The 15,475-nt window shown below is 36.0% G+C and overlaps 1 protein-coding gene across 1 annotated transcript in view; it reads left to right on the forward strand.

Moving 5' to 3' along the window:
• The first annotated feature begins 12,662 nt into the window (after window positions 1-12,662).
• The window catches only part of eif3ea (eukaryotic translation initiation factor 3, subunit E, a), a 50,736-nt gene continuing 47,923 nt past the window's right edge, over window positions 12,663-15,475 (forward strand). Inside the window, exons 1-3 of the mRNA XM_048152092.1 lie at window positions 12,663-12,813; window positions 14,325-14,442; window positions 14,550-14,667. Coding sequence (XP_048008049.1) covers window positions 12,724-12,813; window positions 14,325-14,442; window positions 14,550-14,667 — 326 coding nt within the window. The 5' untranslated portion in view covers window positions 12,663-12,723. The remainder of the gene's footprint in view (window positions 12,814-14,324; window positions 14,443-14,549; window positions 14,668-15,475) is intronic.

Consider the following 15,475-nt stretch of genomic DNA (forward strand, 5'->3'; position numbering starts at 1 on the left):
ATTTAATGCACCCTTGCTGAATAAAAGAATTAATTTCTTTTAAAATAATCATAAATCATAATCCTACTAACCTCAGATTTTTGACAGTTGGTGCATGAAATCAAAACTGGTACCAAATCTGGTACAATCCGGTAGAATCTGGGTTGAAAATAACATTCACAAAAACTTTAAAATGATGTACTCACATATAAGATGAACACAAAGTAATATTACTGGCTTGATAAAAGTTGCTTTGATTTTGCATAGAGAGGGACCCTTGGGTGTAGACATTAAGACAACATGAACAAACAAATCTACACAAATAACCCCCATTAGTGGATATCTTTGTTTCTGGAAAATAAAATAATCATGGCTGACAATTCAACAGAAGCAGAAATGCAATTTAATTCAACTGAAAATTTTATTAAAAAATACTTTTTCCATATAGATATGAAATAGAATAAGACATTTTTAAATGCATTTCATTGCTGTTAGCAAAAGTATTTAATAGAAGAGGTTTATTTCAATCATGTTTTTACAATCTCTCAAATGCATTTGCACGTCCAGAAAAACATTATTGGACATTAAGCTTTTCCATTAAGCGATTAAAATGCAGTCTTGACTTGAATTCTCAGAGCAAGCAATTGTGTTCTGGCTTACATGTGCGGTGCAGATGTTGTCTTACTGTGCTCGGTGCAATAGGAGGTTCTGTGTGAGTCTGCATTGTTTGCTCACCCTTGGCTCCAGAGATAACCCAAGTCCAATGGCATCGAATACGACAGTGCTGAAGTCAGCATCGGGCACGGGATAAGGAGTCTGGGATGTTGATTTATCACTAGACACGTCCAAAGAGCGAGGTGATGCATATCTAAAAAGCAAGGGGAAAATCATTTAAATTCATTTCACTGGCACAGAGGCCCAGAGCTAAGGTTTGACTTTGAGGTATCATGCATGGAGGCATTCATCTTCAGAGGCAGTTGATTTGGATTCATTTGATATTGCAATGAAAAGCAGCTGGAGACTTGTCTGGCGGTGTATTAATGATCAGCTATCACGGGGGAATGGTTTTTCATGAAAATTTTGTCTATGTGTTACTCATTTTCTTCATTGCATGTCATGAATTGCATTAAGACACTTTTTTTTCTTTTTTTAAAGAAAAAAACAGTTGGGCAATTATGCTGTCAATATAGGCTAACAAGTTAATTTAGTGCTATTCAAAGAGCAATTTAAACTTGAATGTTGAATTACCATTGTATTGTTTCAATCAACTCCATATTTTAATCAATAACTTACTTGAAATTACATTCCTTTCCCAATGACATTTCGTAGGCCGCTGCTTCCGACTAAAATGAACAACAACTGCAACAATAACTTTAAGTCTAGTAGCAAACTTTATGTACGTCTATATGCGATTTTTATCAAACATCATCTAATGAGGTGGCATTAGCTCCTCAGCACGCGTCTCAATGTGTACGGCTGCAAATCAATGTGTACAGCCTAGTTATTATAGTTAATACATTTTTAAATATGGATATTTTTCTTACAAAAAAAACACCGCTTCACTTCAGAGGACCTTAATTAACCCCCTGGAGCCATATGGATTGAAAAACATCTCTGACTGTGTTCTTCTGAAAGAAGATAATCATATACACCTAGGATGGCTTGAGGGTGAGTAAATCATGAGATAATTTTTATTTTTGGGTGAACTATCCCTTTAAGAACGGGTGCGGCCATTTGAAAATTGAATGTGTCTAGCTTCCAGTGTCACTCATTTCCAGTTATATTTTGCTGTACAAAACAGTTTGTTATGCTGCTTGATATTGCAAACTGGTATTATATACCATATTATTTTAATGTACACTCAAAAAAATGAACTTTCACTGTTGTTAGTTTCACTCAAACCACCCTTGTTCACATTACTTAAAAAAAAATCATGTAACTACATGAACGTAATTTAACTGCGTTGTTTCTACTAAAATTGAGTATTGTCAGCTTTACTTAGTAAGTGTTAGTTCAGTCAACTTAACATTGCTATGTGAAACGCGCACATTATTGTTGACATAACTAACTGTGCAGTGGATCCGTAGTTCCCAGCATGCTTTGCAAGGGACTGCATTAGGAGAGTAAATTTAGGGATTAAAGTGTTATTTTATGTGTTTTTCAGTAAAGGGAAAGATGTTGTTAGTTTATGTTAGTGTTTAAATGTTCAGTTATGTTGGACATTTAGAGTAGTTTCTGTAATGTTTTTGAATTTTGTGGTTACCATCATGCAGAAGAGTGTCGCCTGTGTTTAGGCTGTGCGCACTCATATGTGCATGTTTATAGGATGAAATTCCTGCTCTCAATTCAATTGAGTTTGTTCAATGAGTTATTTTTTGAGTGCATTTTGGGGTGAGGGGCTGCATTCTGATATGTTGTATCCTTTTTATTTAAATGATTATTCAAAAAAAAAAAAAAAAATGTGTTCACCTTACGTAATCAACATAACATTATTAAGTAAACTGCACATATAAATATTATGTAACAGTGACATTCAAATGATTTGTATTTACTAAAATAAATTTTGTACTTGAATTTCTTTTGTTCATTCAACTAAATAGTTTCTTGTACAAATTACTCAATATTGTTGCGTGGAACCACTTGACAATTCATTTTTTTTGAGTGTATTGTCTTAATTATAAATACGCTGGTTTGTAGCACAAACGGAGCAAACTGCGCGAGCTGTGATGTCCGATTCGAACCATCCCTTTAAATGTTATGTTTTAATATAATACACTAAAATGTTATGTTAACTATAGTTAGTAATGTATATAATAAACAATATTGTAATTTGTGATCAACAGATATTAGAAATATGACAACGTTTTTTTACTACCACAGTTTGCTATGGCAGAATGCTATACCGGAAGTTTGTGTAGCTTGTGTAGAGATTTTAGCAGAAATAGCCTACATATACAGTCGGCATACGTAGTGTGTGTGTGTGTGTGTGTGTGTGTTGGGGGTGGGGGGTTGGGGGAAAAAAATATTTTCTTCTTCTTCTTCTTCTTTTTTTTTTTTTTTTTTTTTTTACGAGTGTCCAATCAAAATGTACTATGTCCCTGGCATTTCCCCATCTTATTCACAGTGTGGTCCATGGCTCCTCATTAAGGTTGGGGAGACTAGAGAGCGCCTGGCAGCAGCAGCCCACACAAAGGTGTGGAGAAACTGGCTAGACACGGCTGCTCTAGGGACCACCCTCCAATCTTCCTCCCCCTGACGGAGTCAGATAAGTAACAACAGGGTGTCTCCATGACACTTTACTTAACAATAGTTCCCTGCAGTTAATGAGGTGACAATGGGGCCTCATACACATGAAGTGGGTACGATGCCAGGCCGTTCCGTGGGCTATTTATAAACTTCCTCTGAACATATCACCTCTTTTCTCTCATGACATTCCTTTCCACACTCACACATAATACAAACATACAATGAGGTTTATTTATTTTTATTGTGAAGTGGTATAATACAATGTTCAATGTTTTGCTCTACTTATTTATTCATGAATAAATATTTGGTATAACTATAGAGGGCCAAATTACTCATTAATTAAATAAATGTTGAATAAATAAATTAAATAAATTCTTAAATTAAATAAATAAATATTAAATAAATAAATGTTCCACAATTAATTTGGCCCTCCATATAACACAAATTTGTTTTGCTTTATCTACAGTATGTATTTTTTACTTATTGTGAAGTGGTATAATACTGTTTTGTGGTATAACACAATGTTTAATGTTTTTATTAATTAATACATTTATTTATTTATTGTTTGTGAAGTGATATAGCACACAGTGTTCACAGGGTTGAACACAGTATTTTGTCATGTAAAAATGGTAGCCTCTATGTGTAACAGTCAAGTGTGATAGATTTAAAACAAAATGCAGCAGTGGTTTTTACTTACAAGTCTTATGTAAGGTGCTGTTTTTTATTTTGAGGCTTGAGGTTTATGATAGTGAAAGGAAGAAAGATGTCCATTTGTGCGTGTGCACTCGGAGTGGAATACTTAATTGTGCAAGTTATTATTTTTGTGGTCATACCCACCACTTTTCTCAGTTGGGATGGGTGGAGATGGAGCGTGGGTGTGCAGTATTCACTCCGACGTGTTGTGGAGCATCTGCATAGTGTAGTTTCCAGACAGAAGAGTTGTAAAAAAGCAGCAACAACATCTGGGGCAATCAGAACTTTTCCTACAAACATTTTACTGTCTACCACAGACATTTAAACCATCCATTTCCATCTACATAAACATTGCATGTCCAAAAACATCAAGAAAGATACTTCTGCAAATATATTAATTGAGTCAATTTTTACATCAAATTGATTTGCAGCATTTTGGAGGGAAATATAACCATGAGCTCATTCAACACTTCGTCAGTCAAATAAGGTTATAAAAATTTAGGTTAGATTTAGGCCTCGTTTTAAAACACTAACTTTAAAGATCCAGAGGGATTTGGGTTTACTAACTTCGTCCAATTGCAAATGCAGAAAGGTCTCTATATTTTCCAGAGCAGTATGTTTCCCTCAAAGGAACATCAGCAATTTAATCACCTACAGTAGCGCTCACAGTTTCCTGTGCATTAATAAAGCCACAATTTGGTATGATTCACTGTAAAACACAGTTCCTCTTTATAAATGACTCTATTTGTGTTGAAATGACCTGTTAAGGAGGTACCAAGGCCAAGAGAACTTTTTTTTTGTGTGCCATTGCGTTTGTACCGCTTAAATTATGGGTCACCAACGTCACCTTGACTTGTAACCACATATTAATAAGCAACGGTTTCACATGTTCTGGTGTGTTAGCTAACGTGTCAGTCTTCAGGAACTATTATTGCTCCATTTCCGTACATGTCAGAAATAGGTTGCTTCAAAGGAATGTACAGTCATACTATAATATGAGGGGTTTCGTATTATAAATGTAGCTTAGGTAAAAAACGTTCAGGGGGTAAAATCTGCGTTTTTGGCGGGGTTCCCCTGGTTGCATTCCAGGGGCTATATATCATGTTATCTTGGGTTGCTTCAACCCAGTGGACAGGGTTGGGCAAAAATACATCAAAATGTATTTTAAAATAAAATACCAAATACCTTCATTTTAAGTGTATAAACTACAAAATACAGCAGCCACACCATGTATCAAAATAAACTACTGTATTTTTGTATTTTAAAAATACTAAAAAATACTTTTACAAGAGAGCATGAAATTTCTTCGCAAACCTTCCATCAATTGGCCTACTAATTTGATCTACACCTTCACCATTACACTGACTCAGCTGATTAAGTAAACAATGTTTGATAGCTTTTCTCTGCCTGAGTCATGCAATAAATCTGACATATGCAAATCAGTTAAAGGCACAATATGTACAGCAGGATTCTTGGATTCAAGTATCCGAAAACCACTAGAACAACATATTTTGTTGACTTGTGTACTTACATTATCCCAAATATTTCCAAGAATGTTTAAATCCAGAGAAATAAGCCATTTTAACCAGGACACAGGCTGTGCCCATGCATCGCCTATCAATGACATCATACCCGCGTTACCCTCGGTTTCTGCTTTTATTTTGTAGAAACCATAGAAACACCAAAGATGCATTATATTCCTCATCTGTCTAATAAAATACATTATATGTAATATATTATATGTTTTATCAGACAGATGAGGAACTGTTTGGATTCATTCATCGACAGAAAACTAATCATGTTATATAGCTTCTTGTTAAAATCTCATTTTCTTGATTTACTGCGAGTACCACATTTTACCATGACTAATATCAATCTAGCTTACTGCAGTGTGCAACAAGTGACTCATAGCAGCTGCCGGGCAAACACAGAGTAGCATTATAACAACTGTGTATAATATGATAATCAGCGCTGCATTACCCCACATACACTAGACTGAAAAAAGCAGAAGCGGCAACTGTGGCATAATAAAAATTCCACTGCTCTCTGTCGCGTTCGTCTCTCATTAGCAATCACTCCAGCGGCCTCGTTCAACTCCAACATCACTCTCCCTGCTCTGCTTCATACTACAGTAACCTTAAAGGACTAGCCCACTTTCAAATAAAATTTTCCTGATAATTTACTCACCCCCATGTCATCTGTATTCTTCAAAAAGCTTACGCTGTATGTCCTACTCCTTCCCTATTCAACTTACGGAAAAACAGAACTGGCGCTGCGTTCGTTCCATAAGTAGAATAGGGAAGGCACAGGACATACAGCGTAAGCTTTTTGAAGAATATGGAAGGCGGAATGGTGAAGCACTTGCAAGGCGATCATTTGTGTTTATAAATCATATTTATTTGACAAATTGACCGATCGTTTTGTTAGATAAGACCCTTATTCCTCGTCTGGTATCGTTTAAAGCCATTTGAAGCTGCACTGAAACTGTAATTTTGACCTTCAACCATTTGGGGTCAACTGAACTCCACTATAAGGAGAATAATCCTGGAATGTTTTCAGCAAAACCTTAATTTCTTTTTGACTGACGAAAGAAAGACATGGACATCTTGGATGACATGGGGCTGAATAAATTATCAGGAAATTTTTATTTGAAAGTGGACTAATCCTTTAATACTCTCATCCATAAACATGATTTCTGATTCCGTCCCGATTCTTTTCCGCTGGTTGTAGACGTGAAGACAACACATCCCATGATTCCACAAAATCAAGGATAAGCGACTGAATAAGTGACCTCTAGTGGCGAAAATTTACATATTGTGGCTTTAACGGATCAAATATTCACAAATCCCTGTGATCTCCCAGATGATGGTTAGTTTTAAAGTAACCAACAGTTTAATGTTTAACAGTTGCGAATGACTCATAATTGTATCCTAATTTAGTTACTTGGTGTTTGGTAATGAAGGGCCTACTTTGCATCAGCAACACTGACTCAATGACAAACAAGTAATTCATAAGAAGACAACTGATGGCACCTGTATTCATAACAACTCGTTTGTAACTAATTAATCATTTGACTGTTAATCATAAATATAGGGGGCTGCTGCTTGGTATAATAGTTTTCAAGAACATTATGTAAATTGGTAAACTATTTAGCCTAGGCTACTAAAACGAACACCAAAACTTAACATCTGTTCCGAACTCAACAAGTCTGGGCAAACCACTGAGTAGGCACCAATCAGAGGCCACATTTTTATGACGTCATCATGTAGACTTCTTATAAAGTATTTTACAGTATACAAAAATTCAAAACACTAAAGTATTTTGATACAAAATACAAAGCCATTTTAATCAACCCTATCAAATACAAATTACAAAATACTATTTGGTATTTGAAATACATGTATCACATATACTTGATCTGGAGGGAGGTTTACGTAAGATAACGTGAAAATGAGGGGGAAATCTGCCCAAATTGCTCTCAGTTAGAGCATGCTGCAGTTCCATTTTTCACCACAGATTTACATTGGAAAATTGTGGGGCGCTGTAGAGCTGGGGAGGGCTCTGCTCCACATACATAGAGCCCGTCTCAAATGGCACACTTCATGTGCACTTTCGGTCTTGTGGACTTACAATGGCCGCTGCATGTGTTTGCCCGTTAAAGGCTGATTTATACTTCTGAGTCAAGTGTACGCCGTAGCTATACGGCGTAGGCTGTGTGTAGCATGCGTAGCCTATGACGTGCACCTCGTCAAAAATGTAACAACGTGTCAATTCTACGTGGACCACAAGCACTGTGATTGGTCTGCTAGAACCCCTCCCTCAGGTCAAAAAACTGGAGCGGAGTGATCAGAGAAGAGAGAATAGGAATGAAAAAATGCTCTGTTTCAGGGAACACATACAGTCAAACTGCAACAAAAGTCGTTACCTATTTGCCGCTTCTATTTGTAAGCTTCTCTGACAACGTTCATGACAAGCTGCTTATTCTTTGGCTTATGACTTGATACTCAACATGATCGCGGACACTACCTACTAGTGGTCTGCATGCACGTAGACACGGACAACAACGCAGAAGTACAAATGAAAACAGACGCATAGACTACAGCGTAGAGGCTCCGGCGTAAGTCTGACTCAGAAGTATATATCAGCCTTAAGTCCACAAGACCGTAGGGTGTCCCATTCGTCGAAGGGTGCTCGTGAGCGCCCCCTTTGCGGCTGCTATGCGCCCTCGATGCGCACTTCTGCTAAGCCCACAAGACTGTGAGCTACTCAGAGGACTTTACCTGGCAGTCAAAGCGGCATCACGTCATGAAAGTGCGGACTCAGAGGAAGACTATGAGGGTGCCATTTGGGACATGGCCATAGTATCATAATTCATGCCTGCCGAATCCATACCCTAATTTTAATATATCCTGCTCACTTTACGACTTAAAATAGGCTAGAAAATCAGAAAAACATTTGTTGCAGAATGCTGAACACATGTATAATTTATTATTAATTCAGTGTATATAGAGGTCTGTATTTGGATGAATATTTTAGTGGGGCTCTGCCGGCTCTGCCCCATACAGACGAGCTGGGTTAAACGGACAAGCAAGAGAACTAAAAAGTGAATTTTCATCACGCTCACTGTCTCTTCTAGCCTCAGTCTTGTTTGGTGGAGAGGGTAAACGTGGATTTTCCAATGCTGTGCTCCAGGGCCTCCTTCATTAAAATGATTGGCTGGTTGAAACAGGAGAAACCAGAGCAATTTGGCCTCAGAATTAATTTTTCAAAAGTAGTCTTAATGTCAATTAGTCTAGTATTCTATTGCGGTGTTTAACCTATTGCTCCTTCCTTTTCCAACAGCCTTTGCCAGCATTGGACTCTTTCTGGAAGTCTTTGCCTTATCAAGTTTACAAGCAAAACAGTTGATGATTCTATTTGCTGATTTCAGCATATTGGTTGTATTCACTCTGAAATAACTAATAAACCAACTTTGCTGCACTTATATTTGGAAATGAAAAAAGATGAATTTAAAACACCAAATACGCTAATTTCGTCTCAAATTTAGAAGATAAAACGTATGTGATAAAACTTATAATTACTATCCCTTTCATTAAAAAAAAATACACCTTTATTCCTGAGAGAGACAGAACACTTATGTACTTTATAAATAGGGACAGTGAGGAAAAATAAAAATTCCTTTAGTGGAGCATTTACAATCCCCGACATGGTGCCTATTTGCACAGTTAAACCAAACCACTTAACAGCATGGATAATTATTTCACAAGAATTTTCATGGAGGTCTTCCCAAGCCGAGTACCAGCTTGATGTGCCAAATTGTTGAAACAGGGAACAAACAAAAAATTGTAATTGAGAATTATAAAACAAATAAATAAAATAAGAGCATTAAATAAATAAGCTCCTTGCTTTTCTTTTGTAAAAATTCCAAGGCTGCCACATCGCATACGCTCGCATGCAAGAAATGCATTATTGATGCTGAATTATTTGGACAAAAGGATTTTCTCATGAACTCTGGGAACGTATGGTGGGTGTGTCTGCAAAAAAACAAAAACAAAAACAACAACTCAAAAACATGATTATTTTGCAAAGAAAACCTCACATAAAGACTGTGAAAACTGGCTTATAACTAAAGCAAGTGTGACATTTTGATGTTATATTTCCCAAAGAGGGAAGTTAAAAATCATGTTAAACTTTCAACCACAAAACTAATTAAAGCTGCAAGCAGCGATGAAAGGGCCCTCGCATCCGGACTCACCACCATCCGTTGGCATCAGGAAAACAGTGAACAGTGGGCGACATGCATGTAAGCGAGTAAATACAAGGGAAATATGGCAAAGTCATTTCAAAGTGCCACACTTCCTGCTGACAGGTGGCGCTTTGACTGTAACTGAATATTGCTATGTAGATGTCTTCAGGCCAGGACTATTATCAAACATGTGAAGTTTGGAGCAGATCAGACAACTTCCTGTTTCGTGGCGTTAACTGAATACATTAGCATTTAGCCAAGTGTTGCATGATATAACGTGTTTCTAGTATGTTTGGCACTTCGTGGCATATTGAAATGTGTTTCTGGGAGTGAATTACAGTGTAAAGCAAGCCATTTCCTGTTGCCAGCAGGTGGCGCTATGACTAACTGAATATTGGCATATAGATGTCTTAGGCCAGGACTCTCATCACACGTGAAGTTTGGGGCAGATCGTACATTGTATGCCTGACTTACAACAGCTTCCTCTTACAACACGCCCTTCAGCGAAAACTCTAGATCTTCGCAATTTAACGTCTCAAAGGCCTTTAGATTAGACTGACCAAATATGACGTTGATCTGATTAAAGCTCTAGGAGGAGTTCGTTAAAGTACAACGTCTGGACGTGGCAAAAACTGCCAAAGTTTACAGCACCCAGGGGCTTTTTTGTAGGTATTGGGTTGTTACATGATGTGTCTACCGAATTTCATACCTGTATGTGAAACGTAGAGCAAAGGGCGCTTAATTGAAATTTTGTAGGTGGCGCTATCGAGCCATTTTGCCACACCTAATTCTGAAACCCATATCAAACGTAAATTTTCAGCACTTCTGATGCGTGTGCAAAGTTTCATGAGTTTTCGAGCATGTTTAGGCCCTCAAAAATGCGATTCATTTTGAAGAAGAAGAAGAATTGGGCGAGCAATTACAATAGGGTGCTCGAGCCCTAACAAGATGTCATACCGTTCAAAATGTGTGAATTAAATGTGTGAAGTGTTTAAAATACAACAAGACACGTTTAAATATAAAGTGCTTTGTTCGGATTCTTAAACAAAGATGTCTTTAACTATACATAATGTTGTTTTCCCTCCAGCTCTCAAAGTTTAAGGAATGCCAGAGTTGCCCAGTTAAACAGACTTGGCCAAAGTGACTATATTTGTGACTCATTCCACAGTCAGAACAAAACAAGGATTTGACGTTACAAGAGGGAAATTGTTTTGGGATCCAGGACAGTGCCGTGTGGTTGTCAAGTAAACATGGCGCTTGTGGAACCCATTAGAGATGGACCATTTAGGAGCTGATATTGGCTCTTCTCTGCAGTGTATGGCCAACACATGGGCATCTTTATGAGGCAGCTGCTGAAGTGAGGAGCATAAAACCCGCTGGATGCTCTTCTGCTCCTGTCTTCAATTTCTCATTGAGGTAGGCCCATATCGCGTGCTTATTTTGACAGTAATGTCGTTGAGTGAGCTTTTTTCCTGTTGGACCTCCCTTTTGTTTTGATCTTGAAGTGAAGGTAGCACTGTGTTCCAGAGAGGTCACTTCTCTCTGGAACTCTCGCTGAACTCTCGCTGATACTTGTCTGCTGGAGGAATTTCAGTGGGTTCTGGAAGAGGCCCATTATTTCAGCAGGATTTTCAAAATTCAGCAAGTTCACTTGGCAAAACATGACCTCTTTAAATAAAATGTTTCATTGTATCAATTCTGCAGTCAAATTATATGGTCTTGAAAGGTTTATAGCATAACTGTGCCCCTACTTAACTCTAATAAATATCAGAGAATTACACACTTAGGAGATTGTTGTATTCTGTTCTATTGTATTCACGTTGAGTTTAGTAAACTTAAAACTGTTTTTATTTATATATTATTCTATTCTTTTATTTGTGAGTACAATACTTTACAATACTGACACAAAACTTTAACTATATTTTATATAGCATCATATGTTATTCAATTCTTTTAGCACAGAATAGTCAAGTAAATTTTATTAATAAAATTTAATTTTATTCCTTAAATTTCTACCGTTTTACAATAAAGTGTTATATTATTAAACCTTGTTGTTTTATTATTTTTTCTATATTAATGTTTTTATTTTAGTAGTTTTTTAATCTATTTAGAGGCCTACAGAGAATAGCCGAGTAGGCTAAATTAATATATATATATATATATATATATATATATATATATATATATATATATATATATATATATATATATATATATATATATATACTGCCCTCCAAAAGTTTGGAAACGCCCTAGAAAAGTGGGGTTTTGGACAATATTGGCATGAATCCTTTTAAATTTGTGATAATTTTGCACTGATAAGGGACAACACAAACTACGAAAACATATTTTATTACATAAACAGTTTAAACATAGAAAAAACTTACATTTTTGATTCATCAAAATATCCACCATTAGCAGCTATCTGACCTAAACTGGGTTCTAATTGGTTCATTGTATTCTAAACTTAATTGGCAATCAATTGTTGAAGCTATTAAGGTGTGCTGACCCAAAAATCTTTTACAAACCTGGGCCAACCAGTAACCAGGCATCACAGCTGACAAAGGGGCATTTCTGACTTTGACATGTATATATTGCTGTTATTATGTAATCAAAATGAAAATTATTATTGCTGGTCTTCAATGATAATGTCAAGTTACTTTAATGTATTTGCACCAAAAAATGATAAGGATTTATGCTGATATCATCCAAAACCACACTTTGCCAGGGGTGTTTCCAAACTTTTGGAGGGCAGTGTATATATATATATATATATATATATATATATATATATATATATATATATATATATATATATATATATATATATATATATATATATGTATTCTGTTTTATTTGTTACTTACTTTGTAACTTTATTCTATAATATTTTTATTTGCAAAGAGCAAACATTTATCAATTTAAAACAGTATGTTCTCTCTGATACTATGTGACTTTCACTAGCACCTGCATATGCAGTCTAGGCGCGTTGTACTGTGTGAACACTGAATTAAATAAAGTTTTTCCTGTTTTGAAGCGCGTCCTCTTCCGTTGTCAACATGGCGGAATACGATCTGACTACCAAAATCGCCCACTTTTTGGACAGGCATCTCGTTTTCCCACTGCTGGAATTCCTCTCAGTAAAAGAGGTACATGTGTAACATTCGTTCATATTTGAAGGCGTCTTGTAGTACTGTTTGTTTGTAGAAGGCGGCATAGGTAATACCACGTGCGCGCGTTACGATAGCCGGAATAGTGGAGCCGCACCGGTACGTCCGGTAGTGTGTAAATCACATAACTCGTGAGTTCAGCCGGTAATAAAATAATACCGAGTAAAATGACAGAACTAAAAAAACTTTGACCTGAATAATAGTTTGTCTAACCATAATGTAGCTAACTCTTCTATTAGTTATTTGCCAGCTGTGTAACTCTTCTCTTAGTCATTTGCTAGCTGTGTAGGCTAGCTAAACAGTGTGAACTGCCTTTCTAAGCAGTGAGAAAGAGTTTCGGACCAGCTGAAGAAACTGTCACTTTGTCTTGGCTTATCACATTCAAGCCAGTGCTGCGATGTTTACAATTATTATTTTCTACGGCCTGTTTTTTTATTATTATTAGTATTTTGTTTACATTGTTTGAGTTTACACCTAGATAACTGGCTGTCACAGATGAGGTTTTGTTGAATTTGCAAAAATTACTTGTTACAGTCTTCAAACCACCAGTAAGAATGTGTTTAAAACAGCGAACCAGTCAGTAATTGCCTTAGATTCCATCATTCCAAGTGTGCCATATTAGTTACATACTGTAATACATATTTAATATGTAACATAGTTGTTACATATTAAAATGAATGAACAAATAATGTTTCAAGAGTGTTGTAGTATATATATTTATTTTTACAAATAAATAAGGACTTGGTGAGCATTAAGATGATTGAAATTATATATATATATATAATTTCAATCATCTTAATGCTCATCAAGTCCTTATTTATTTGTAAAAATAGCACAATAGTAATATTGTGAAATATTATTACAATTTAAAATAATAATTGTGATATATTTTAAAATATAATTTATTCCTATGATGTTAAAGCTGAATTTTCAGCATCATTACTCCAGTCTTCAGTGTCACATGATCCTTCTAATAAGCTGATTTGGTGCTCAAAAAATATTTATTGCATTTATTCAATGTTGTGCTGCTTCATATTTTTGTTGTATCTGTGATGCACTACCATTTAAAAGTTTAGGATAAAATCAGTCTTTAAAAGAAAAACATCAGTAAAAACATTTATAATGTTGCAAAAGATTTCTGTTTCAAATAAATGATGTTTTATTCATCAGAGGATTCTGAAAAAAATATTAAGCAGGAACTGTTTTCAACATTGATAATAACCTTTATTAATAATTGAGCGCCAATAATAATTGAAAACTAAGTCAACATAGAATGATTTCTGATATGTGTGGATCATGTGACTCTGAAGACTGGAGTAATGATGCTTTGTCTTCACAGGAATAAATTACATTTTAAAATATTTAAATACATAAGTTATTTTAAAATGTAATAAAATATTTCACAATATTACTGTTTTTACTGACTTGCAGACTTTTCAATAACATTAATAAAATTGTTCCTAACTTTTGTTCTATATATTTTTATATAGATCTACAATGAGAATGAGCTCCTCCATGGAAAGCTGGATCTCCTCAGTGACACCAACATGGTGGACTTTGCCATGGATGTATACAGGAATTTATATCCTGACAAAGAAATACCCAGCTGTGAGTGGTTTCACTTCTAATGGTCCTCAGTGATCAAAGACACTTAATGTGATACATGAGAGTTGACTGTATGAGATTCATATCTAAAATGTATCACCTATTTGCAGCTCTCAGAGAAAAGAGGACTGAAGTTGTGGCTCAACTGAAACAACTTCAAGCTGACACAGAGCCGATTGTGAAGGTGTTTGAGGACCCAGAGACCACGAGGCAGATGCAGTCTACGAGGTACAGTAAATGCTGAAATTACCTTTTCAATTGTCTCTATCACATACTGTCTTATTGTTTATTATAGAGATAGTTCACCAAAAAATAAAAAACTACTGTTCATTTACTCACCTTCAGGCCATCCAAGATGTAGGTGACTTTTTTCTTTAATTGAACAGTAAAGAAGATTTTTAGTTGAAACCGTGGTCCAAGTCATTGAAAGTCTAAAAAAAAATATATATACAGGCAAAACAAAATTAATTCCCATGGGTCCTGATGCAAAATTGAGGTCTTATGAAGAAAAACGATTGGTCATGAACGATTGAACATTGTTTACAACATTATTACCTGTAATCCACAGCCTCGGAAAATGGTCCTGAGAGCATTCACGGCAGTCTGGAGCGTGAGCTTCCTGTCACATAATAACGTATGCGCGGGAGCAAACTCGCTCGTGAGCTGATGCTGTGTTTGTTTACAACAGAGAGGGAGAATGAGTGTTTTATATTGTTCATCAAAATGGTACTTGTGCCTATCTTGGATGCCACAACCTATATAAAAAATTAATATTAATTTCACTTGCGCGATCTCAGTCGGGAAGATTGACTTTTCACATATTCCCAAAAGTTTTAGCTTCCACGCATACGACATAATGTGACAGAAAGCTCGAGCTCCAGACTGTCGTGAACTCGCTAAGGACCACTTGCCGAGGCTGTGGAGAAGGGGTAATAAGTTGTACTGTTTCTTTTACAGTCTGATTGTTTCACTTCATAAGACCTCAATGTATTGTCAGGTTTTGCCTGTATATGTTGTTTGACTCTCGCATTATATG

This window comes from Megalobrama amblycephala, linkage group LG13 (assembly GCF_018812025.1).
Source record: "Megalobrama amblycephala isolate DHTTF-2021 linkage group LG13, ASM1881202v1, whole genome shotgun sequence".
NCBI classification, from domain to species: domain Eukaryota; kingdom Metazoa; phylum Chordata; class Actinopteri; order Cypriniformes; family Xenocyprididae; genus Megalobrama; species Megalobrama amblycephala.